Source organism: Heteronotia binoei, chromosome 21 (assembly GCF_032191835.1).
Source record: "Heteronotia binoei isolate CCM8104 ecotype False Entrance Well chromosome 21, APGP_CSIRO_Hbin_v1, whole genome shotgun sequence".
Lineage (NCBI taxonomy): Eukaryota > Metazoa > Chordata > Lepidosauria > Squamata > Gekkonidae > Heteronotia > Heteronotia binoei.
Window position 1 is genome coordinate 176,383,039 of NC_083243.1, and position 25,248 is coordinate 176,408,286.

The 25,248-nt window shown below is 51.8% G+C and overlaps 1 protein-coding gene across 1 annotated transcript in view; it reads right to left on the minus strand.

Moving 5' to 3' along the window:
* The window catches only part of IHH (Indian hedgehog signaling molecule), a 22,816-nt gene extending 11,148 nt beyond the window's left edge, over positions 1-11,668 (minus strand). The window contains exon 1 of the mRNA XM_060262640.1: positions 11,363-11,668. Within this exon, the coding sequence (XP_060118623.1) occupies positions 11,363-11,668 (306 nt within the window). The remainder of the gene's footprint in view (positions 1-11,362) is intronic.
* Positions 11,669-25,248: the final 13,580 nt, after the last annotated feature.

The window sequence follows — 25,248 nt, forward strand, 5'->3', positions numbered from 1 at the left end:
GCGGGGAGGGCGGGGTATAAATAAAAAGTTTATTATTTATTATTATTATTATGACTGGGCAAGCAAAGACCTGGTGTGGGCTCCTTGGTAGCACCCAAGCTTTGCAATGGAGATGGTTCCAGGTTCGATCCAGTTAAACCCAAACAGCTGGTGAGAAATACATGGCACTGCCTGAGCTGCTGGAGAGCTGCTGCCAGTCAGGACACAGCACTGATCTAGATCAGGGGTGGCCAACGGTAGCTCTCCATATGCTTTTTTGCCTACAACTCCCATCAGCCCCAGCCATTGCCCATGCTGGCTGGGGCTGACGGGAGTTGTAGGCAAAAGACATCTGGAGTGCTACCGTTGGCCACCCCTGATCTAGATCAGTGCTGTGTCCTGACTGGCAGCAGCTCTCCAGCAGCCACCCCTGATCTAGATGAAACAGAAGCCTCACTTAGTATAAGGCCGCTTCGTAGGTTTTTAGGGCTTTGGTTCAGTTCCCAGTTCTTCTGCAATGGATTCCCTCTGTGAGCTCAGGCGCAGTTTTCAGCCTCTGCCCTCCTCACTGAGAGTCACTTGGATGAAGATGACCGTGAAGTGCCACCATGAGAGAGACAAGAAGCCTGGCAAGAAGCTATCCCTGGAGGAAGGGTGTCTGAGGTCCCTCCTTCTTTGGCTGAAGCTTAGGAGCCATCTTCTTATGCCAAGGATTATTACACGGCATGGGGTGTGAGCACTGAGAAGTAGCTCTCAGAAGACTGGGTTCTGTGTGTGAGAGAAAGGAGCAAGATGCATGTCAAGGGCGACTGGGGACTGGTTTTAGAAGAGACCAGCATCTCAACTTGTTCCAGTTGAAGCCAGCAGGTGTCAGGGTAGAGCTGCAAAGGGGAACTCAAGATGCACAAAGCAGGGGCTTTGATTTCAGACCAGTGCAGTTTGGGAGTACAAGGTAGCTATGTTCCAGAGAGATAGATTGTGACCGTGGCACCCACCCTCTCAGAAAGGCCCAGAAAACCTCAGAAAATGTACTATCTGCCTAAAATGAATGCACTGGGGACATGACTCAGTGGCGGTGAGTGCTGCGAGTGCCCCTGCTCCTTGGTTCAGAGTCACATTCCTCAGCAGCATGAGGGGACACCACGGCAAAAGCTCCCCCATGCTTCCCCCCTGATCCTGCAGTAGCGGATCCTCTAGGGCCCTCAGTCACACTATTGGCACGGAGTGTCCAGTGAGTCTGGGGTAAAGAAGCGAGGTTGGGCCACAAGGGCCATCCGTGATTGCAAACTGAGCAGGTATTGAACATGTCACTGTGTCTCAGCCTAACCTGCTTCACTGTTCAGGGTGCGAAAGACAATTATAAAACCCTTTATGTCCCTTTTATCCTTAAGTTCATAAACAATACAAATTAACTCTAAGCCTGACTCACCACTACCTGCAGAAAGGGACTGTCGTTTTGACATAGGCTATTCTGTCAAGTTTCATGAACGAATAAACAAGAACACGGCAACATTTGTTGGGGCATCACTGGTGAAGATGGGTTCCTACAACCTGAGGACCATTCTGGGATCACTCCTAGCCTCACCTTGCCAGCAACTCCAGAGTCGATGTGGCTTACCTTTCCCTTCCTCCCTCCTCCCTTCCTCCCTCCCTCCCTTCCTCCCTTCCTCCCTTCCTCCCTTCCTTCCTTCCTTCCTTCCTCCCTCCCTCCCTTCCTCCCTCTCTCCCTTCCTTCCTCGCTCCCTCCTCGCTCCCTCCCTCCCTTCCTTCCTTCCTTCCTTCCTTCCTTCCTTCCTTCCTTCCTTCCTTCCTCCCTCCCTTCCTTCCTTCCTTCCTTCCTCCCTACCTCCCTCCCTCCCTCCTCCCTTCTTCCTTCCTTCCTCCCTCCCTCCCTCCCTTCCTTCCTTCCTCCCTCCCTCCCTCCCTTCCTCCCTCCCTCCCTTCCTTCCTTCCTTCCTTCCTCCCTTCCTTCCTTCCTCGCTCCCTCCCTCCCTCCCTCCCTCCCTTCCTCCCTCCCTCCCTCCCTCCCTCCCTTCCTTCCTTCCTTCCTCCCTCCCTTCCTTCCTTCCTCCCTCCCTCCCTCCCTTCCTCCCTCCCTTCCTCCCTCCCTCTCTCCCTTCCTTCCTTCCTCGCTCCCTCCCTCCCTCCCTCCCTCCCTTCCTCCCTCCCTCCCTCCCTCCCTCCCTTCCTTCCTTCCTTCCTTCCTTCCTTCCTCCCTACCTCCCTCCCTCCCTCCCTTCCTCCCTCTCTCCCTTCCTTCCTTCCTCGCTCCCTCCCTCCCTCCCTCCCTCCCTTCCTCCCTCCCTCCCTCCCTCCCTCCCTTCCTTCCTTCCTTCCTTCCTTCCTTCCTTCCTTCCTTCCTTCCTCCCTCCCTTCCTCCCTCCCTTCCTTCCTTCATCATGTGGCAATCCCAGATGAACCCACATCTCATCCAGCAGATGCAGATTGTAAATATACATTCTAGAATTTCTGTTATGGGGACACACCAACGCACAGGCTACTCTGGAGAAGGACTGGCAAGTCAGCAATAAAGATGGAATGAGGAGGATTAAACTGAGAGCCAGTCTAGTGTAGCAGTTAGAGGTTTGAATTCCTATTCTGCCATGGAAACTTCCTAGGGGACCTTAGGCCTCTCTCACACATGTGTGCAACTGAACCTACCTCATGGGGTTGTTGTGAGGATAGAAAGCAGGAGGGAAGAGCGGTGTAAGCCACTTTGGTTCCCTACTGGGGAGAAAGGTAGGGTATAAACGAAGCGAGTAATACATAAATAACTAGGCAAGGACTGCTTCTGTTTTATACAACGCTGTGTTTAAAAATATGTTAATGTAACTTGCAGCAATTTGAGGGCAGGATCTGTGGTTAGCCACTCACTCTCTTAGACTGGCCACTGTGCCAAGATCCTTCTGCAGGCTTGGGATGGCCAGGGAATGCTCTTCTCTGTGGACCCATGAAGCTGCCTTATGCTGGATCAGACCCTTGGTCCATCAGAATCAGCACGGTGCTACTCAAACTGGCAGCTGCTCTCACAGAGTCTCAGGCGGAGGTCTTTCACCTCTGCCTGACACCAAGGAAGAACCTGGGACCTTCTGAATTCCAAGTAGATGCCCTATTACTGAGCCATGGACCTTCTCCTCCTGTGCTGCCCAGGAAAGAATTCAGACTGGAACACTGAGACTGCTGTGGGGGAAGCTGAGCCATACGGCCCATACAGCGCTGAAAGTGCCGCAGGGTCTGCTCCGCTTGGAACCAGACAGCAGTGACAATGACCAAAGTGTAGGCTCACCACCACAGAGGGCACTGGGCTCAGCTTGCTCCCTGCCTCCAGAGGCCTTCCTGGGCACTAGCCCTTCAGAGGCTACTTGGCTTTAGGGTTGACAGCCTCCACATGATGGCTGGAGATCTCCCAGAATTACAAATAATCCCCAGAAAACAGTTCCCTTGGAGAAAATGGCAGCTTCAGAGGTCCTGGTTTCCTGGCAGAGAAGGAGACTTACTGTGTGCATCAGAGTAATTTGGATACTGGGATGAGAATCCTTTCCCCGTCAAGGCAGAGAGAGCAAAGATCAGCAGCAACCTCTAACCACAAGCTGCAGGGTGAGTCTCTGCTTGTCAGGCTAGGACTGACTGGGCTTAGGGTCCCAGAGAACAAACAGAGGGATGTTGGGTCAAGAAGCCAGGAAAAGGAAGCCATGAGGAGAGAGGGGAGGCGGCCATGCCTGGGCCTTATCTTCACCTTGGAGCCCAGGCCCCACGAGCAAACAGAGACTGACATTCTTGAGAAAGATGAAGCGATAAGGGCCAGTGGGCAGGAATTTGTTGCCTAGGGAGATGTAGACCCTTGGACTTCATGAAACTTAGTAAGAAACCAGTAAGAAACCAGTGCAGGAAAGGAAAGGAAAGGAAGGGGTGTGGTTGACAGAAGCAGGCACCCCCCCCCCCCAATTGCTCAGATACTGCCCCTTAGAATCCCATCCTGCCCCAAAGTTATCCCCAGCTTACCTCCTGCAGTGCTATGGCAAAAGGTGATAACTAAGGCACCCTTTGTCTCATCCACGTCAACAGAGCCCCCCATTAGCAACAGTTTCAAGCAGCTCCCTCATCTAGGGGCAGCGGGTAGCTCTGAACATTATTCTGATGGGTTAACGTTAACTTGTATTGATTCACATGCCCACGGAGGCTAGTGCTGCTAAGCGGGAATATCAAGCCCTAACAAAAAGACAGCTGGTCTCACACTCCACTGTACAGTTTCGACTAACTGAGCAATTGATAATAATGTGGAAGTCAAGCTTCTGGCGGAGTGTCTGGAATGTATTTATTTGTTAGGTTTATTCCCCAGTTTTCTGTTGGCAAGTTCTCGGTGGCTAACAGGGAACGGGGAGTGTTATTGTGACCGAGGGCAATGGGGTCACTGCATGATTTCCATGTTTAGGGGATTGAGTGGGTGTTCTCATCCCACCGTCCTTTCCCAATGGACATGGTGCTCAGAGGCTGCCATGAGCCAAACCCACCAGCATCTGCTTGATTTTGCCAGCGTGTTTTATCTCAACCTGCCAGGTAAGAGACCCTGGTGCTCACAGGGCAGGCATGAAGATGTACTCAGCAGACTCCCCGTTCCATCCCTGACTCCTGGGGGCTCACCTGGATCATAATCCTTGCTGGCAAGCAGGCTGGCCTGCTGAGAAGGGTGTAGAGCTCCTTATCTACATTCCTGGAGCCCACAGGCATTTCCCCGGTGATACCAGAGAGACAGACATAACTTGCAGTCCCACAGCACCCTTCCCCCAGCTGTCCCCGCCATCCCAGGTTCCTGCTCCCATGGGCAAGACTTGTGGAATTTACAAGAGGGAATCGTCCCCTGTGTAAGCATCTCAGTCATGCCTGTGTCAACATCTTCACGCCGCTCAGTACTCACCTTGCTCAAATAGCCTCTCAGTAACCCTGGCCTGCAAGGAGAAGAGGGAAACTGAGGCTGAGGAAGGAAAGCTTCAAGGAGCCCACCGGTTTCAGAACTGACAAGTCCTGGCACTTTGCCAAGGGTGCCTTTTAGCCCCCTCTCCTCCCATGCTTTAGAGCTCGCATGGTCAGTCTTCTCTTTCTTTGACTCCTCAGTTAATCTTACGCAGCAGCCTACACGATTCCATTTAATTTAATCCCAGGAGAGTGTCTTTAGGATTGCACTGTAAATTGGGCACCCATCTACACCCAGGTGACTTTTTTGACCTGCATTGGTAGTATAGCTACCACTAGACGCTATACGTAAGAAATAATCTTTTAAAATGTTCCGAAAACAGATAGCTGCTTGCTATGTTTGCAATTAAACCTTGAACCTATTAAAGCGCATGCCTCTGGATTCCGATGCGTGTTCCCATGAAACTACGATTCCACCTCCATATTGAAACTTCAGATAACACCCCAGCTCCAGACCTCCTGAATCTAACCATCTAGGAGATGTCACTCTTCACAGAGCAAAAATTAAAAAAAAAAAAGAAGCCAAGAACCTTCCTGCTTCCCACCAGGAGTTTTCTTGCGCACTGTACACTATCTGGACAGATTCCTACCATTATCAGTCCTTGAGAAAGGGGACAGGACACACAAGCTCACTTCATAGACCTCTTCCCCCACTGGGCTCTGCTTGTCCGAGGGCATTTTCAAAGGGAAAGCTTTCATTCAGGTTTGTTTTCCCCAAATCTACCATGCAAATGCAAAACCTGCGTTTGATTTAAAATGGGTGCTTGCTCATATCTCACTTTCTACTTCACCTTAACAACAGGCATATTAGGGGGAGCAACTCCAGGGAAATTACTGTGCAATCCTAAAAATCCTTTCCTAGGAATAAGCCAAGTATGACTCTGAGAAGACCTGCTTAGAAAGCCTTAATATCATGTATAAAGCACTCTCAGGGGCCAAGAGGAAAGATGGGTAATTTATTTGCGTAGCGGAGGGGGGGGCAGGTAGCCTCTTCATGCCCAGACTCAAGCCAAGATTTGGTTTTCATTCCCTCCTCCCATTCACCAGCCCACACTGCGAGGGGGGGGGGGTGCTTTCCCCACATTAAGTTTGGACCCCCTAGCAATTATGATAATTCGTTTCTAGCAAGGATCCAAAGTAGACATGGATGTTCCTCAAAACATCCCTCACAGCAAACCACCAAGCCAGATTGCAACCCCAGAATGAATGAAATCGTTGCCTGCGCTTTAAATGCGGGTATAAATTCATAGGTGTGTTCTATTTGCATTTCCCCCAGATCAATGAAGCATGGCTAAGTGTGTTCCTGATTTACAAATAATGCTCTTCAGCATGCATGCATTCACACATGCTCAGGCTCCACGGCCAATTCTACAGATGTATTTCCCTTGTTTTCTGGTGTCAGCACTGTGCTTGCAAGATCCCACTTGGAGACCAAGATTTAGCCAAAGACATGTCAGCTGTGGTCCTCTTCACAGGACGCAAGAGGTGCTATGTCGTTCTGAGTCACGCTTGGCTGGTGTTGAACCTGACTGCTAGTGACCTTGTCTACATGGGAATTTAGCTTGGGGAGAATAAGGTCTCCCTAGCAATCACCTTACCCCCCCCACCCCTTCCCAGAACCACTTGCCCATCGAGTTCTTTTTGGGACCCCCTGTACAATTGTTCCTAACGCCTCATTTAGGGAGACTTTCAACGGAGGAAAACTTTACTTCTCTATTAGAATATTTGTTTAAAACTGTATTTTATGGTTTGGTTTATTTATTTATTTTAGACTTTAAAAATTAAAATAATATGCACTTTTAAATTTTATTTTGCAAATCTAAATTATTATTTTTTTAACTCTCAAATTTTGCTTTAAATCTCATCAGGAGAGACGATCTCCCAAGGAGACACCTGGGATCCAATGGACTCGCAAGATTCTGAAGTGAAGATGGGTATTTAGAAGAACTGGTTTTGACAGGCTGCTTTGGAAGCGGCCTGGCGAGCATGATTATCCAGAAATATTAATTGCCTCTTCCCCTTCCTAATCTCAATGACAGATTCTGTCCATAAACATAGACTTAAAAAAAAAAAAGTTAGAGCACCCTGTTGTCGTTCTTTGTAATCACCCCGATCACAAAAGCGACTGCAGGCCTCATCACACAGGCTAGATAGCTTGTTATCTCAGCAAACATGAGTTTCCCAAAGATGGGTTTGCCTGGTAATAATAATGCATCACTTTTGAAGGGAAGAATCAGGTCAGGGGAAACGGTACTCTTGACGTATGCACCAGTTCCCCCTCTTTATGCACCAGTTCCCCCCCCCCCATGCACAACTCCACCCAACTGGCCAATAAGATTGGCTTTTTTCCAGTCTCAGAGTCAACTTGGAGGGAAAAAAATGGAAGAAGGGAAGAGAGAGCTTAGCGGATTAAGTACCCTTCCTGCCTGTTTCTCCGCTGTGAACACCTCCTGAATCTCCAGTAATATTAGACGGCAAATACTGCTTTGCAGATCTCTTGTTTGCCATGAAATGTGTAGTTCTAACCTCAGTGTCACTGGCTTCTGAGTGAGTGGGCTTAGGATCATGACCATGCTGCCCATTCTGTTAAGGAGACAATCGTCACCCCAACATTAAGTGAAGTAAACATCACAAGACAGAATGCTCTGCCTTATGAATTACCACACCAGATGAGACCTATAGAAACACTAGTACAAGATCACTAATAGGATCCAGAGGAAGGGAGCAACTTTTTGGAACAGGTGTTGATTACAGACTGTAATCCTAAGGATGAGGAACATCCCTTTGAACTCAGCAGGACTTACTTCTTAGTCAACACAGCGCTGCAAGCATTTACCTCAGAGGTGTCAAACACGCAGTTCGGGGGCCAAATCAGGCCCCCGGAGAGCTCCTATCAGGCCCCCGAGCAACTGGCTGTCATCTGCTTCCTTCTCCCTCTCTCTTGCTTCCTTCTGCATAACAGCTTGCTTTGCAAGGCTTGCTCAATTGCACAGGAGCTACAGAGGAAAACCTCTATTTTCTCCATCGGCTGAGGCTCCTCGGGGAAGGAAGGAAAGAGCCAGAGCTTCCTTTACCCAGTTCCCTGGATCTCATGGGAGAAATACAAATAAAGCACCTTTAAGACCAATGAGTGCTAACGTTTTAAGCATGTTCTAAAATATATATATATATATATATATATTTGTGTTTGAGTTCTTTATAAAATTTATATCTCTGCTACCTAATCTTAAATAGGTACACACATGGCCCAACCAGACGTGGCCCGGCCCGACAAGGTCTCTTTTATGTCAGATCTGGCCCTCATAACAAATGAGTTTGACATCCCTGATTTAGCTGATCCTCATCTTTGGCTTGCAATGGAGCTTTCCCTTCCCGGAGGCAAGACTGGCTGGAGGGTATGGGGAAAGAGGTTTTGTCATCTGCTTTAGTGGCGTGGCATGCTTTGCTAGCCCAAACTTATCAGATCTCGGAAGTTAAGCAGTATCAGCCCTGGCTAGTATTTGGGTGGGAGTCTACTATGGAATACCACAGCCATGAGGAGAAGGTAGGCAATAGCATACCACCTATGAATGTCCCTTGCCTTGAAAACTCTAGAGGGTCGCCATAAGCCAGCTGTGACTTAATGGCACTTTCCTCCACCACCATGCTTTGCTCTTTTGGTCCTGCTGGGTGCATTTAGCAGCTACCATGCTCACTCCATATCCTGAAGATAATCATGGCATGGGACCATCTTGGTCCCTCCTGTCTGGATATGATGCTCCATTACGTTGGCCTGATCTTCACCTGCACTGTTTTCTTCTAGTATTGATTCACAGGTTGGGGAAAGTACCTGAAGAAAATAAAATATGTACTGCTATTATCAGACCAGTGGTCCAGCTTGGCATTCTGTCTTTGGACAGTGGCTCAAGAAAGCTCAAATACAGAGCGTGGTAGTTATACCCATCGTTTCTAATCCTTAGGACCAGGTAGCCAGAGACATACAGTTTCCAGAAAACTTTTGGCATCTCTTTCATGCTTTTTTATCTAAGCATGAAGTGGACAGAAAGTAGATGGCATTCCTTTACTAGTAGACCATGGGTCAATTTCCGGAGGACTACCTAGCAGTTTCCAGGTGGTGTGATTCTTAATGCTGGAATAGGTACACTACTGGATCCGATTCCACACAAAGCATTTCTTGCCATCTACAAGAATTTTAGAGATTAAATTAATTTATGTTATTGGATCTTAAGAAACTTGCTCTCTCTCACACACACACATATCTGTGATCCATATTTCTTTCCAAACAGACCGCTCGGAGCAGGCCATTAAAGATATCTCCCATTTCTGCAGTTTTGTGCTAACACTACTGCAGATAAGGGTTATCTGCAGGATCTGGATTTTCTTGCAGGGCAAACAGCCAGAATGGAGAGTGCCATACCTGGCCTCCACCCAGAAAGACGCCCAAAGCCTCAAACTTACATGTCAACGTGGGGTGCTACTTTGTTTCCTGTAATTCTCCCAGATTAAAGCTAGAGTTCTCCATTCATTTACTTCCAGTCAAAATTAGTTGTTACGAAATTACTCGCTGTACAATAGCCAAAACTGAGACTAGAGCTCTCGGGAAAGCCAATCTGCCAGTGTTCATAGAAGAAAAGTAAGGAGGCCAGGGACAAAGTGCAAAATATTAACCTGCAGGGGAGAAAGGAGATGTTTCAAACAAAAGTCTTTAGGGAAATAGCGTGATGGGGAGGGGGGGGGGGGACAGTGATCAGAGAGCTCACGCCGGGCCTTGTTCCCTTGTAGCTCTATCTATGTGCCACTTGAAGCAGACTCAAGCAGCACTGCCCAAAAAGCACGGGGCATCCTTCCTAGTAGCATAGAGATGCTCTGTCTTTAGGATCACTTTCAGGCATCTTCTGCACACATCTGTGAAAGTCCAGGCGCCGGATAGATTGTGCTGCCTGTGTAGCAGGGAGAACCCCCCCTGGCAAGCCCAGACAGCCGCACTCTACTGGGTAAAGGGAGGGGGGATTCGCCTGAAGAACAGCCGCAGCAGGCAGGCTAAAACGACGGGGTAGGGTCTACATCGCGCACCATCCTTTGGAGCCCCGGCCCCACTCCCTTTGGGAGAGAACGGGGGAAAGAAAGTGCCCTAATTCACTCTCCTTCTCCATAAGCCCTCTTCTTGCGCAGGTGATGGGGGTGTTCAGAGGCCGGGGCTCTCCGGTCTTTTCGCCTCCGCCGAGGAGATTCCATCCCACCACACCGATGACCGGGGGGGGGGCATCCAAAGAAAGGGCAACCCGGACAGATCGCAAAGCCTTTGGGCGTGGGGAGTCGTTGGAGGGGAGGGGGGCCCCGGAAACGTTTGTGCGGGGTGACGCGAGAGAGGTTTGCAAGGTCATGCACGGGATGGAGAAGGTAGAGAAAGAAGCCCCTTTCTCCCTTTCTCGCAATGCAAGAACTCGCGGGCATGCCATGAAATTGCTGAGCAGTCGGGTTAGAACGGATAAAAGGAGGTCCTTCTTCACCCCAAGGGTGATTAACGCGTGGAATTCACTGCCGCAGGAGGTGGTGGCGGCTACAGGCATAGCCAGCTTCAAGAGGGGGTTAGATAAAAATATGGAGCAGAGGTCCATCAGTGGCTATTAGCCACAGTGTGTGTGTGTGTGTGTGTGTGTATACACACACGCACACATATTGGCCACTGTGTGACACAGAGCGTTGGACTGGATGGGCCACTGGCCTGATCCAACATGGCTTCGCTTAGGTTCTTATGCCTGCAGGATCAGGACCGGGTCGCGCTTGGCAGGCTGCGGAGAAGGAGCCGACCCCGAGGGGCTGGCGGGAGAGCAGAGGCGGGCTGGAAGCAGGCAGGTGCCGTCGGGAAAGCCCCCGGGCCGCCTCCCTGCCTTAAGAACCTCAGAGAAGCCACGCTGGATCAGGCCAACGGCCCATCCAGTCCAACACTCTGCGTCACGCAGTGGCCCAAAATTGTTATATATCCATATATATATACACACAGCGTGGCTAATAGCCCCTGATGGACCTCTGCTCCCTGTTCCTATCTAACCCCCTCTCGAAGCTGGCTATGCCTGCAGCCGCCGCCGCCTCCTGCGGCAGTGAATTCCACACGTGAATCACCCTTGGGGTGAAGAAGGACCTCCTTTTCTCCGTCCTAGCCCGGCTGCTCAGCAATGTCCCGGCATGCCCGCGAGTCCTCGCGTCGTGAGAACGGGAGGAAAGGACTCCTTCCTCCCCTTTCCCCCTCCCAGGCATCACCTTGCAAAGCCTCTCTCGCGTCCCCCCGCCGGCGCCGTCCGTCCAAGCTCCCAGCGTGCCAAGCTTCCTTCGCGGGGCCACCCTGGGGCTCGCCCCCGAGGGGCCCTTTCCGCGCCCTTCTGCCTGGTCCCCGGACGGGGCGGGCGCCTACCTGGGTCATGAGGCGGTCGGCGCCGGTGTTCTCCTCGTCCTTGAAGATGATGTCGGGGTTGTAGTTGGGCGTGAGCTCCTTGAAGCGCTCGGAGGCGCGCGCGATCTTGCCCTCGTACCTGCCGCTGGCGCCCAGCGTCTTCTCGGGCACGTTGGGGCTGAACTGCTTGTAGGCGAGCGGCACGAGCTTCCTGGGCGGCCGCCGACGGCTGCCCACCACCCGGCCGGGCCCGCAGCCGCGCACGGCGGGCGCCCGCAGGAGGAGCGCGCAGGCGGCGAGCAGCAGGAGCAGGCGCGCCGCCTTCATGGCTGGGGCGGGCGGGGGGCCGCGGCCATGCGGCGAGCCCGTCGGGGGGGCAGGTGCGCGGCGGCTCCGGCGGCTCTGAGCCCCGCGCTGCCTCCGGGCGGCAATAAATAGCGCGCCCCGCGTTTGTTTTGGCCGCCGCCGCCGCCGCTGCTGGGCTCCAGCGGTCAGCGCCGCTCGCCTCGCCGCGCCGCGCCGCTCGCTGCCTCTGCTGGCCGCGCACGAGTGAGCGCCCCAGAGGGGAAATGGAAGAGATCCGGGATCGGGAACCGCCAAGACCGCACCCAGCCCGGCCCTCCCTGCCTGCCTGCCTGCCTCTCTCTCTCGCTCGCTCTGCCCGGGGCGGGGGACGGGGGGGAGGCGGCCTGCGGGCCGGAGCCACCCCGCGCCCGCTCACCTGCTGCCGCCCTTCTCCCCGCCCTCCAAGGGCCCCCCCCCCCTCGGGCATTCCGCAGGGAAGGTGCCAAGGCCCCGCCCCTTCGCCCCACCTTGACTGCCCCCCCCACCCCACCCCCGCCGGGCGACGCAGTGGGGCTCGGGCCGCTGGCCTCGCTGCTGTCTCCGGGCGGCCGCCCCCTCGGGGCTCGGGCGGGGCGCTGAAGCTGGTTGAAGTTTAACCACCCCCTCCCGGGGCCCTATTGTTCGCCGGGCAGGCCCGAGGTTTCCACCGCGGCTCGTGGGATCTGATTAAGCGGCTGAGACAACAATGCCGCCTGGGCCGGGCTTCCCCTTCGCGGCTGCCAGCGGGCAAAGTCAACACGGCCGCCCCCCGCAGGAGCCAGGCGACGCCGCAGCCAGGCCCCCCCTGCGAGAGGGGAGCGAGAGGGGCTCCGAGCATGCACAAAGCGCCCGCTGCCTTTTCGCCCTGGGCCCGGCCCCTCCTCTCTCGCCCCACGGCTCCGAGCCTGGCTCTGCTCTGGACTTCTCTCTGCACCCCCCCCCGCAGCCCCGAGGGTCCTTCGCCCTGAAGTCCCCCCCCACACACCTCCCTCCTGCCCGCAAAGGCGGCTGCGGGGTTTCTGCCCCCCTTCCCCTTCTAGGCGGCAGCGCCCCGGCAGGATGGAGTCTATCTACGCCCCGGAGGTGCGCTCAAGAGCCGCTGGCAAAAGGAGGCAAGCGGGAGAGGCGGGCCCCCGACGACCGCTTGGATCTCCCCCACCCGGGCCAGAGTCCCTGCGCTATAGCCTGCCAGCGCAAGGGTGGGCGCCGCTCCAGCGCCTCAGCGTCCCGGCCGACAGGCACACGCGCGCTCGCAGGAGGCCCCAAGAGGGCAGCCAGGGGGCCCGACGACACCTTGCCTGGCAGCCCGCCAGGTGGGGCTCTTGCGCAGCGCAGGGGCCTTCGCATTGGCCACTGGGGCTGGGCCCCCCGCCTGCCCCCTCCCCAGTTCCCTTTGAGTCTTTCTCTCCACCCCCGCCCCCCCCCTCTGTCCAGGGGCCCTCCTGCAGCGGCCATTTGGAAGCGATCCGGGATCGGGAACCCCATCATTGCCCCCACCAACCACCCCATATCCGATAGGTTTGGGACTCCTGCGCTAGGTAGGTTTGCATTGGCGGCGGAGAGCGGGTGGGATTCAGCAGGGCCAGTCCATTCCCTGGATGCCCCAGGGGGAAGAGATGTGCTCCCCTGGACGGTCCCAGCTGCGGTGTCGTCTGACCCGGGGGCACTCAGCTTTGCCTGCGAGGCCGGGGGTGGGCGTGCTCTCAGCCCTCTGGACACAGGAGCCTAGCCAGGGGGAACTTATGGACACCTGAAGCTGCCTTCTACTGAATCAGACCCTGGGCCCATCAAAGGCAGTCTTGTCTACTCAGACTGGCAGCGGCTCTCCAGGCTCTCAAGCTGAGGTTTTTCACACCTATTTGCCGGGACCCTTTTTAGTTGGAGATGCCAGGGATTGAACCTGGGACCTTCTGCTTCCCAAGCAGATGCTCTACCACTGAGCCACCGTCCCTCCCCTGCTCTCCAGGGTCTCAAGCTGAGGTTTTCCACACCAATTTGCCTGGACCCTTTTTAGTTGGAGATGCCGGGGATTGAACCTGGGACCTTCTGCTTCCCAAGCAAATGCTCTACCACTGACCCACCGTCCCTCCCCTGCTCTCCAGGGTTTCAAGTTGAGATTTTGCACACCTCTTTGACTGGACCCTTTTTTGGAGATGCCGGGGATTGAACCTGGGACCTTCTGCTTCCCAAGCAGATGCTCTACCACTGAGCCACTGTCCCTCACTGACTTCCCCTCTCCACGGAGAGCGCGGCCTGCCCCTAAGGTGGGCGCCCCCATGGCCTTGGAGATGTCTCCCGTAGGCCAACAGCTGGGGACCCGAACTCCTGGGTTGTGGCAAACTCCGCCTTTCGACTAACTAGTCTCCCGCCCCGGGAAAAAAACACACACACAATTTGGTTCAATTGTTCGGCGAAACTGTTAGCCCAAGGCGCAACGTCCCTTCTTCCCCCCAGTTTGCCGCTGGAAATCAGCAGCTGCTTTGGATGTTGAGCGAGGCGGCCTCTCTGGCTCAGGAGAACAGGCCGGCCTGACTGGGGGAAGCGACCAGGCTCCGTAGGCGCCCTTGGACGGCTCTTCTCCAGCCTGCCACAAGCGACGGGGCGACCGCAGAAGTCAGCTAGCCAAGCATTACAGTCCAGGGGGGCGCTATTTCCTTATTTTTAAACCAGGGCTTTCCTCTATAGCAGGGATTCTCTCTCTCCCCCCCCCCATCTAAATGTTCGAACCTTGGGAAAAACGCGCTGTGACAGCGCGCACCGGCCGCGTGTTAGGGTTGCCAAGTCCAATTCAAGAAATACCTGGGGACTTTGGGGGTGGAGCCAGGAGACTTTGGGGGTGGAGCCAGGAGACATTAGGGGTGGAGGCAAGATCAAGGCTGCGACAAGCATAATTGAACTGCAAAGGGAGTTCTGGCCATCACATTGAAAGGGACACCTTTTCAATGCCTTCCTTCCACAGGAAATAATGAAGGATAGGGCACCTTCTTTTGGGCCTCATAGAATTGGACCCCCGGGTCCAATCTTTTTGAAACTTGGGGGATATTTTGGGGAGAGGCACTAGATGCTATACTGAAAATTTGGTGCCTCTACTCCCCAAAACAACAGCCCCCCCAGAGCCCCAGATACCTGCAGATCAATTCTCCATGATTTTCTATTGGAATAAATCTCCCTAGGGAATAACAGAGTTCCCAGCAGACATTTCCCTCCCCTCTGCCCGCTTTCTGACGACCCTGAAGCGGGGGGAGGGTCTCCAAACCGGGGGCTCCCCTGCCCCCACCTGGGGATTGGCAACTCTACCGCGTGCGTTGGGCTCAGTTTTAAGCATGTGGTTTTGCAGTCCCCTGTGCAGAGCTGGTGCACGCGTGCACGCCCGGGCAGTAACCTGTTCTAAACGGTTAGCTTCTCATTTGTCTTTACCGAATGACCTCTAGTCCCTGCTTGGAGGTAGCGAGCTGGAACCTAGAGGTAAACACAGCTGCGACCTCTCTGTGCAGCAAGCACAGATAAACCAGGGCTGCACACTCTCTGTGAAATAGCCAAACTGTGTATCTAGGCCTGCACACAACACGCAAACTAAAGTGAGCCAAGCAGGGACTAGAGGTCATTGGGTACTACAGACAACACCAATGTATCCTATAGGTGTTAGCCTGGGCCCACCTGTTTGATATGCAGGCTTCCCACACACATTTACACCAGACTTCCAAGATGCTGTTGCTATTGTTAAATTTTAGCTCACCGTTGTTTGTTACGTTGGCTTCGGTTTTTTTAACTTGGAGTATACGGATTGTTTTTACTTCTTTTATTACTCCGCTGAGCCTGCTTGTGGGGGAAGGTGGATAGAAATCCCAGTAAATAAATAAACAGTGGACACAATCATTTAAGCCATATAGAAATTAGTCATAGTACTACTATTGAGAGATGGGTTTCCCAGCCTATTCACACAACCACAAGCTTGAAGCGGCCTTGTTGCTGTTGAGGGGAGGGACGGTGGCTCAGTGGTAGAGCATCTGCTTGGGAAGCAGAAGGTCCCAGGTTCGATCCCCGGCATCTCCAACTAAAAAGGGTCCAGGCAAATAGGCGTGAAAAACCTCAGCTTGAGACCCTGGAGAGCAGGGGAGGGATGGTGGCTCAGTGGTAGAGCATCTGCTTGGGAAGCAGAAGGTCCCAGGTTCGATCCCCGGCATCTCCAACTTAAAAGGGTCCAGGCAAATAGGGCGTGAAAAACCTCCGCTTGAGACCCTGGAGAGCAGGGGAGGGATGGTGGCTCAGTGGTAGAGCATCTGCTTGGGAAGCAGAAAGTCCCAGGTTCGATCCCCGGCATCTCCAACTAAAAATGGTCCAGGCAAATAGGCGTGAAAAACCTCAGCTTGAGACCCTGGAGAGCAGGGGAGGGATGGTGGCTCAGTGGTAGAGCATCTGCTTGGGAAGCAGAAAGTCCCAGGTTCAATCCCCGGCATCTCCAACTAAAAAGGGTCGAGGCAAATAGGCGTGAAAAACCTCAGCTTGAAACCCTGGAGAGCAGGGGAGGGATGGTGGCTCAGTGGTAGAGCATCTGCTTGGGAAGCAGAAAGTCCAGGTTCAATCCCCGGCATCTCCAACTAAAAATGGTCCAGGCAAATAGGCGTGAAAAACCTCTGCTTGAGACCCTGGAGAGCCGCTGCCAGTCTGAGTAGACAATACTGACTTTGATGGACTGAGGGTCGGATTCAGTATAAGGCAGCTTCATATGTTCATATGACCCTATCCCTTCGCCTCTAGAAACTGCCATAGACTCAATAGCTAACAAAACAAAGCACATTGTTAATAGCACCAGTTATTAATAGGTGCAAGAAGAGGAAATTATTAACAAATCCATCCCAATGAGCGCAGCCTATTCTGTGCTGCTCTCGCAGCCTCTCTTGCAATGCAGCTTGCCTCTTTCTCTATAATCACTCAGAGACCTCATTAGGATCCCTGGCACTGGCCCTGCCCCCGGGTCACTTTCAGCCTGACTTCCTAGTAGGAAATGTTTAGCGCATGGGTGTAAGCGGCAGGCGCACAGCAGCCTCTGAACAGGAATGCTGGGTCTCTCCAAACAGTCTTTTGCTTTTCCTTTTGTTGATGGTGGCCTTTAATGCAAACGCAGCCGCTTGTCTGGGCTGCACCATTTGGGCAGGGCCATGCGGTGGTCAGGGAACATACTCTGCAGGCACAGCACACACCCATTCTGCTTATTGGCTGCATCACATTAATTCAGAACGAAAGCTTCACCTACAACACACTGACAATTGTTTTTCAGAGAGTGGAATGTCGTTTCAAACTTTCAGTTTCTACTGCAAACAACCAGATTTCTTTTCTCTCATCTGTTCCTCTGGTCAAATACATTTCATAGCTGCTGCTGCTGCTGCTGTTGTTGTTGTTGGGTTTTTTTTAAACAATAAAAAAAGAAACTCTGCCGAAATAAGTTTGACCAAAATTACGAGAAATAAAATGTGTGTGCTGTTAACAGTGAAGCCTTTTAAGAACCACCGTCAGCTCTTTTGGGGGGGAAATAACATTCGTTTCCAGTCTTATATTAAACAGAAGACAAGCACATTTTTTACCACATTTCATTCCACGTTGGCCCTTGATGTCACAATGCTAACTGCCTGTCACACATTTTCCCAAGTATGCAAGGTTCCTCCTCCTAAAATTGTAGGCTGCCTGCCCTCCGCTAAAAGCCAACATTGTTTGAGCACAACTGCATCCATATACACCACAACAAATTGGAGGTAGTTTGTTGAAGGGGAGGCGTGGCTTGAGCCAAGGACTGTGAATGAGCTGGATTTAACTCCAGCTAAAAATAAACAGCAGATGAAATGAACAAGGTGTGTCCAGATGAATGGATGCAATGGGGCAAATCTGCCATGAAAAAGAAAGAATAGCAAGAAAGAGGCTTAGAGCAATGGCTAGGAAACAAGACCAGTGCAAGAGTATCTTTCTTTCTTTCTTTCTTTCTTTCTTTCTTTCTTTCTTTCTTTCTTTCTTCTTTCTTTCTTTCTTTCTTTCTTTCTTTCTTTCTTTCTTTCTTCCTTTCTTTCTTTCTTTCTTTTCTTTCTTTCTCTCATCTCTTTCTTTCTTTCTCTCTTTCTTTTTTTTTAAAGGTGCAAGGAACAAATTATGGGATGGAGCGCAGACTGTGTCAACTCCATGCACAATTTTTCAGCAGCCAGGCGGGACACACCCTACTGATATAAATAGCCCAACTGAAGTGAGTGGAGCCATAGATTTACAACAGCTGGGGGTTGAAGTGGGGAGAGTTGCAGACAACAGGCAACTTCTGTAGCAATCTTGCAGGCAGGGGCTTCTGAATCCATACTTTATCCAGGAATAGATTCTTCACCTTTGCTCCTATGTTAGGTGAGGTTGTGTGCAGATACTGAGCTGAGATTTCCCCTCAGTGCCTTTGCAGACCACAAAAAAACAAACAAACAACCCCCCAATATTTCCCTTAGTGCTCTGTTCTGCTAAGCTCAATCCAGCGCTAGTAACTCAGTATCCCGTCCTCACAGAACAGATGGGAAGAGCCTTGCTGCAGGGAGAAGGTTGGACTCCTGTGTGCAGTGGTAGAAAATTCAGGGGCAAGGGAGCACTTTGTCACTAGAAATGCAGAGATAACAGCCTGCAAAGAACTGATCCCACCCCCCCACAAGAAGCAAATGCATCATGCGTGGCAGGGCAGTACTGTATGGGGTGGGGCGCATACAAATATATGGCAATGCCTTTGCACAGAGTCAGAGAATGAGTACAGCAAGCCCACGACAGTCTGCTGTGACTGGCAGGGAGCTCTCTAGGGGCTCTTGCAGAATGTTTCCCAAGCATTTGCTACCTGAGATCTTTCAATTGGATAGAACCTGGGATCTTCTGCATGCAAAGCATGTGCTGTGCTCCTGACCTAAAACCCCACGGTGGCCTCTAAGGGGGTGGGGGGGGCGGAACCTAGCTTGCATTCACCCTCCTTTTTATAAAATGCTACTCACTCACTAGCGTTCTTGAGTGGCGCAGAATGACAGTGCTCAGGTTGATCTAATACATACTCATTCAAAATATCACTGCATTCCAGAAGGCTTGCTCCCTTATGGAATCATAGAGTTGGAAGGGATCTCCAGGGTCATCTAGTCCAACCCCCTGCACAATGCAGGAAACACACAAATACCTACCCCAAATTCAAGATAAATTTCAGTGTCATTATGACTGCACAGGGTAATAGCCAGTTTTTGTTTTGTTTTAGGTCCGGGGGCTTTTTAAAAATTCAGGGGGCACTCAATATTTTTAAAAGCCTCCTGACCTAAAAAAGGGTCTTCCTGCTTCTTGCAGCCAGCTAGTGTCATGGGAAATGACGACCAGGCAGGACCCCCACTCAAGCTGGCTGCCGAGCTTGTAGCTGGCCCCTTTAGTGCTTCCAAGGTTGACGGCTTGCTGCTGTCTGAGCCATCGGTCCCCACACCTGACCTGGGAGCAGAGGAGGAGGAGGCACAGCTGCAAGCAGAGAGTCCGCCCAACTCACTCACCCCCCCCCCACAGGTAGTTCGGTTGAGGGAGTGACTCCACTGAGACTTAGCGGCCTGAAGGAGGGGCGTATGCCTACGAGGAAGGAGGTTGCTAAGTCCTGAGTTTTAGCAGGAGCTGCCCACTTGCTAATTGGAGCATCACTGGAGGCCCATTTAGCCCCCTGCTCAGGGCTAGGCTCTCAGTGGAAGCAACAAGTCACTTCCATGATTACTTGCGTCCACCCAGGCGCTTGCTTGCTCTCTTCAGTTTCCTGACTCCCGGCTCCAGATGACCTCACTCTCCACCCCAACTTGGCCACCTGACTCAGCTTCAGTTTGAACTCTTTGACTTGACCCCGGAATTGGACTTTGCTTTCGCCCATACCCAGCCTGTGACAGCCGGCTGCAAGAAGCAGGTAGATCCACCGCCTCTCTGTTGCCTGTCCTGCTGAGCAGGAAGGAGGAGAGAGGCAGGGCTGGCAGGCTAGGGGGGCCTCTACAGTTAGGGGGCCACTACCGGAAGTCGGGGGCAGGCCTCCCACGCCCCCCCCCCCATAGCTATGGACATGGGACTGCAGCATTAAGACAGCATTCTGCTCCAGTGCCACTTTCAGAAAAGGAATGATTGGGCAGCCCCAAAGTATTCTGGTATGGAAACAGTGAGAGATGCTATTTATGCCCATTTGTGCCTTGCTGAAAATCTTCAGGATTGAAAAAAAGAGATCACCCAGCTCTCCTGTCCAACGAATGCCTGCAAGAAAGACTGTACATCTGTGCTACCTCACTTCAGAATCTCAGGCATCTGTGGAGGACACAAGGAAGTTTATCATTACTCTGAACAAATATCCTGTAGTTCTCTACAAGGCCGTTTGCATGTCATGAGATGGATTACTGTGCAGGAAGAAATGTACAATATAGGACCCATTGTTGTTTTCAGATGTATCACTTCTAAGTTCTGACTGCTCCGAGACAACAGGTAGAGGACAACTGTTGACTTTCATGCCACATTGCTAGATCTGCTAAACATCTGATAGTCCAGAATGGTATCCTTTGTTTGACCTAGAAATCTTTGGCCCATAACAGCCACCGTACTCTGACCTAACAATCAGAACCATGACCAAATTCTGAAAGTAAAGCTGAACAAATCAGGTCAGATATTGTCATATTTGCATTCATTCAGATTCCTAAAAAGTATATATAGCGAGCAAAAAAAATAGGACTGCATACTAGCATATTGAAAGGCAGGGCACAGTTGCTTTATTGTTAAGTTTTATTCTTTTTTTTTAGATTTCTTGAAATGTTAGCTTGCCCCTCTTAGCTTTTAGAAAAGCCAAGCGCTTCCAAAGAGCTCTGGTGTAAGCTAGAAGTACAACGCTTATCTTATTCACAAACATCCAATATAACCGCTTGGAGAAGTGGAGTTTAGCAACAGAACAAGTATGTATGGCATTAATTAGAATAAATGCAAATCCAAGAGGACAAGGTTTAAAGGCAGCAGGCAGGTAGTCTTCCTTTTATATCACACAATGAGATAGAGCTGGGTGCTGTGCATTGCAGTGGGGTTATCCATGCAGATGAAGCCGGAATGTTAGAGCTGAAGACTAGGAGGTTGTGTGGTGCCCAGTGATTCACCCTCCCGGTATATTCAGATGCCATAAAATCAACCCTATGTAACTTGCAACTTTAAACCTAGGGATGTTGTATGTGAATTTTATGCCACCCTTGAGCAAACTGGGTGTCTTTGAGTTCTTTTGTATTATTGATACTAGCGCTGGCATGGATTATGGATTTTGTACAGAACCATTTTTTTCCACAGGAGTTTGTAAAGTTGTTGGGGTTTTTTTGTCTTAGCTTAGATGGTAGTCAAAAGTAGATGGTAGTGGTAGGAAGACACCTCATGGCTGGTCACATTAGAAGCTGATTCCTATTGATTGCCAAGCGGCTCTATGAACCCCGTTTATCAAATTGCAAATAAAAAGAGCTTAGAACAGTTTAATTTTTCATAGCAGTGGTCAACTTACAGTTGTCTACCTCATTTCTCCATGGTCAGGAACAGAGGGTGGCGCTAGGGGAGATGGTGTTGCCTGGGTGCCCTCTGGGGTGTGGGGTTCCCCAAGGAGCAATCCTCTCTCTGGTGTTATTTAACATCTATATGCACCCCCGTGCCCAGCTGGTGCAGAGCTTCAGTCTGGGGTGCCACCAGTACACTGATGACACCCAACTATATCTGTTATACTGCCCCCGATAATTTGGCTGAGGGTTTGGAGGCCATGGTGGGGTGGGTAAATAAAGAGCAGGTTGAGACTGAATCCAGTAAAGATGAAAGTTCTGTGCCTGGGGGGAGCCTCAGACTTCCCATTCTTTGGGGCTGAGGTATAGATCTCCCACTTTTGATGGGATGCCACTGATACCAACACCATCCATCAGGGGTTTGGGCATGACTTTGGATGCCTCCTTGACTATGGAGGTCCCGGTCATGAATATTGCCAGGTTGGCATTTTTCCATCTATGTCAAGCTCAGCGACTGACCCCTTTCCTGTCGCGCCCTGACCTAACCACTGTAATCCATGCAATGGTTGCCTCCAGGCTAGACTACTGTAATTTACTGTCTGCTGACCTGCCCTCAAGATTGACTTGGAAGCTCCAGGGAGTCCAGAATGCGGCAGTGCAAGTTCTGACAGGAACACCACGGACAGAACATATACAACCTGTGCTGTGCCAGCTACACTAGCTCCCAGTGGAATACTGAGTCAGGTTCTTGCTTCTGATCTTGAAGGCCTTGAGTGGTTTGGGACCTGTGTATCTCCAGGACTACCTCCTCCAGTGTGTCCCTGGAACAGCATTACACTCTACTAAGAACAATTTACTTGTGGTCCCTGGCCCTAAAGACATCTGGCAGCGGCTGCCCTCAACCTGGCGGAACTCTTTGCCAAACACCATCAGGGCCCTGCGGGAGTCGATGCCATTCCACAAGGCCTGTAAGACAGAGGTGTTCTGCCAGGCCTTGGTTGAGAACAGCAGTGGTTCCATTACAGCCGGCACTCTCCTCTTCTTTCCACCCCCTCCATCTTTGCTTCAGCCTTCTCCTCACCTGTCTGCAAGGTTACAGCACAGTGCAGAGTGGGGTCGCAAAGAAATATTTGACACCATCTGAAATTATGTAGATGTCCATTTTAGTTTTGATTTTTAACTTAGAATCATAGAACCACAGAGTTGGAAGGGACCCCCAGGGACATCTAGTTCATCCCCCTGCACAATGCAGGAAATTCACAAATACCTCCCCCTAAATTAACAGGATCCGCAACTTGTTTTTTGGTTGTGTATCGCATAGAGCCTTACATTGTAGAGCAGGGGTGGCCAATGGTAGCTCTCCAGATGTTTTTTGCCTACAACTCCCATCAGCCCCAGCCAGCATGGCCAATGGCTGGGGCTGATAAGGAGTTGTAGGCAAAAAACATCTGGAGAGCTACCGTTGGCCACCCCTGTTGTAGAGAATAAGCAATTCATAAACTGAATATATAAAATAAATATAAATATGAACTCACTTGTAGGGGTGTGCAAAAAAAAAAAAGAAATTTGGAAAAAATCGGATTCGGAAATATACAGGGCCAAAAAATTTGGAATACTGTATATTTCCGAATACCGGTACTCGGAATAGTCGCATATACGGTAGATGCATGGCTATATCCAAATATACGGCCCCATTATACCCTATGGCCACTGAAATCAATGGCAAAATAGGGTATATTGGAAGCCGCCTGGAGAGGAGGCGGTTTGAGGGAGAGCCCCTAAATTTGCAGGGGATTCTCCTCTACAAACCCCCCAAGTCCCAAAAAGATTGGGCCAGGGGGTCCCATTCCAGGGGCACCCAAAGAGGGTACCCCTATTCCACCATTATACTTTATAGGCCACTGAAATCAATGGCAACATAGGGCATAATTAGAGGCTACTGGGGGGGAGGGGGTTTGAGGGAGAGCCCCCAAAACTGCAGGGAACCCGCAGAGGACTCTCCCCTACAAAACCCCCAAGTCCCAAAAAGATTTGGCCAGGGGGTCGCTGTCTTTGGGCTCCCCAAAAGGCCTTTTGCCACCAATGCTGGGGAAAGCCCAATTAGCCACTTCCTCCACTATAATTGCTGTGGGGAAAACGGCTCTGGCCTGAGGGGGGTTTGAGGAAGAGGCCCCAAAACTGCAGGGCAGCTTCAGGGGACTCCCCCGCATGCAACCCACCTGGCCCAAAAAGACTGCACCCATCTGTGGGCACCCCGAAAGGAACACTGCTCCCAATGGTGAGAAAAAACCAATTAGAGCCACTTCCTCCCTGTAATTGTCGCGGGAAAAGTGGCTCTGGGGAGTAGGAGGTTTTGAGGAGAGCTCCCCAAACTGCTGTGCAACTTCAGGGGACTGTCCCACACAAAACCCACAAGGCCAAAAAAAAAAAAAATTGGACCAGAGGGTCCAGTTCCTGGGGCACCCAAAGCCAAACCTAACTTCACACCAGAGAATCTCTATAGGACCCAAATGCACTACATCCATCTATTTACTCTATGAACCCTGCTGGCCTGGAACCAATATAAACCCAGTTGCCAACATCATTGCCACACAAAACACAATCTGCTCAAGGTCTGCTCTGCAGAGCTGGCTGCAGCAAACCCAAATGCCAGCTCTCCAGCCCTGCCCCAAACAACGCGGGGAGAGATGATCAAGCACAACAAGCATGCTGGTTCTGGGTCTCTCACGCAGGTGCCAGCTTCCCTACCACAGAACATGCAATTTACAGATGCCAACTCTGCAGCCCTGCCCCAAACAACACAACTCTCAAACAAGAGAAGCGGTGGACCACACCTAGCTCCACATCATTCTGTATCTGACACAAAGCAAGAAGCATTTAGACTTACCTTGAGTGATGGATGGTTGGCTGGTCCAGGCTCTTTGGCGTTACCCAGGTGCACCACGAGGAGGCGAGCCAGAGTTGCACCCCAAATGAGGAAGATCACTGGGAGGGCCTCAGATTGTGTGAGAGGAAGGCAACCATTCCTTCTCTCTCAGCTCAGCAGCAACACACCAGCTATCACTGTCCCACTGGAGGGACCTCAGCATTGGTATGGCTGCTGGCTGCCTGTCATCATCACTGGCACCTCCCTCTTCCTTCCTCCTGCCCCTGAAAAAAAAAACCTGGGTTATCCTGGCTGGGCCTGTGGGTGCTGTCGGTTACAGTTGGGGGCTGCAATGGCCCTTTCAGTATTATTAGGCATGTGTGGATGGGGACTGGGGAAATTTGGATTGCTTTGCAGATTTTAAACCAGCATTCACTTTTGGTTTGGGGGTGGATGAGGGGTGGGGGGGGGGTGCACTGCCAATCAATTTGTGAGTGAGTTTTTGGGCTGTCTTTGGACTCTAGTCTACGTTTAGTGGGAGAGCGTTTTACAACCACCTTTCAAGCGCGGGCCAAGAGAGGATGCAGGCACAAGTACGTGCTCACTTCATTCACTCTCGAAGTCTACGTTTGGGGAGCTGAACAGAGGCAAGTTGACCTCCAGGAAGACCAACTGCTCAACTGTCCAGGTTTGCAGGCGATTCTGACGTGGGCAGACAATGTCGCCCAAATGCGAAAAGATGCGCTCACTCTGCACGCTCGTCGGTGGGCATGAGAGGAACACCTTAGCCATGGAGGACAGGGCCGGCCAGACCCTCTTCTTCGTGACCCAGTAGTCCTAAGGAGACGTTTCCTGAGACTCCCAGAGGGGTCAACAAGTCTCCCGATGAGTGTCATCTCGGGACTCTTCGTGGCATGAGTCTGGTGGAAACACTGCCTAGCTGGGGAGGCTGGGGATGAACAGCAGTGGAAGTGGCAGATGAGCTGCTTCCATCCCCCTCCTCCTCAGCTACCGGCACTGGGCCCACCCTGACTCTGCAGCACTCGACCTTCTGGGAGAGCTTGTCTCGCCAGCGATCAAGCTCGTTGGCCCGCTCGGCGATTGTGCCCTTAAGGCATGGGTCTAACATGGTCGCCATCATGTACTTGAGCAACCCTAGCACCCCAGGATTCTTGACCACTGAAAATGGAAGCCCATGG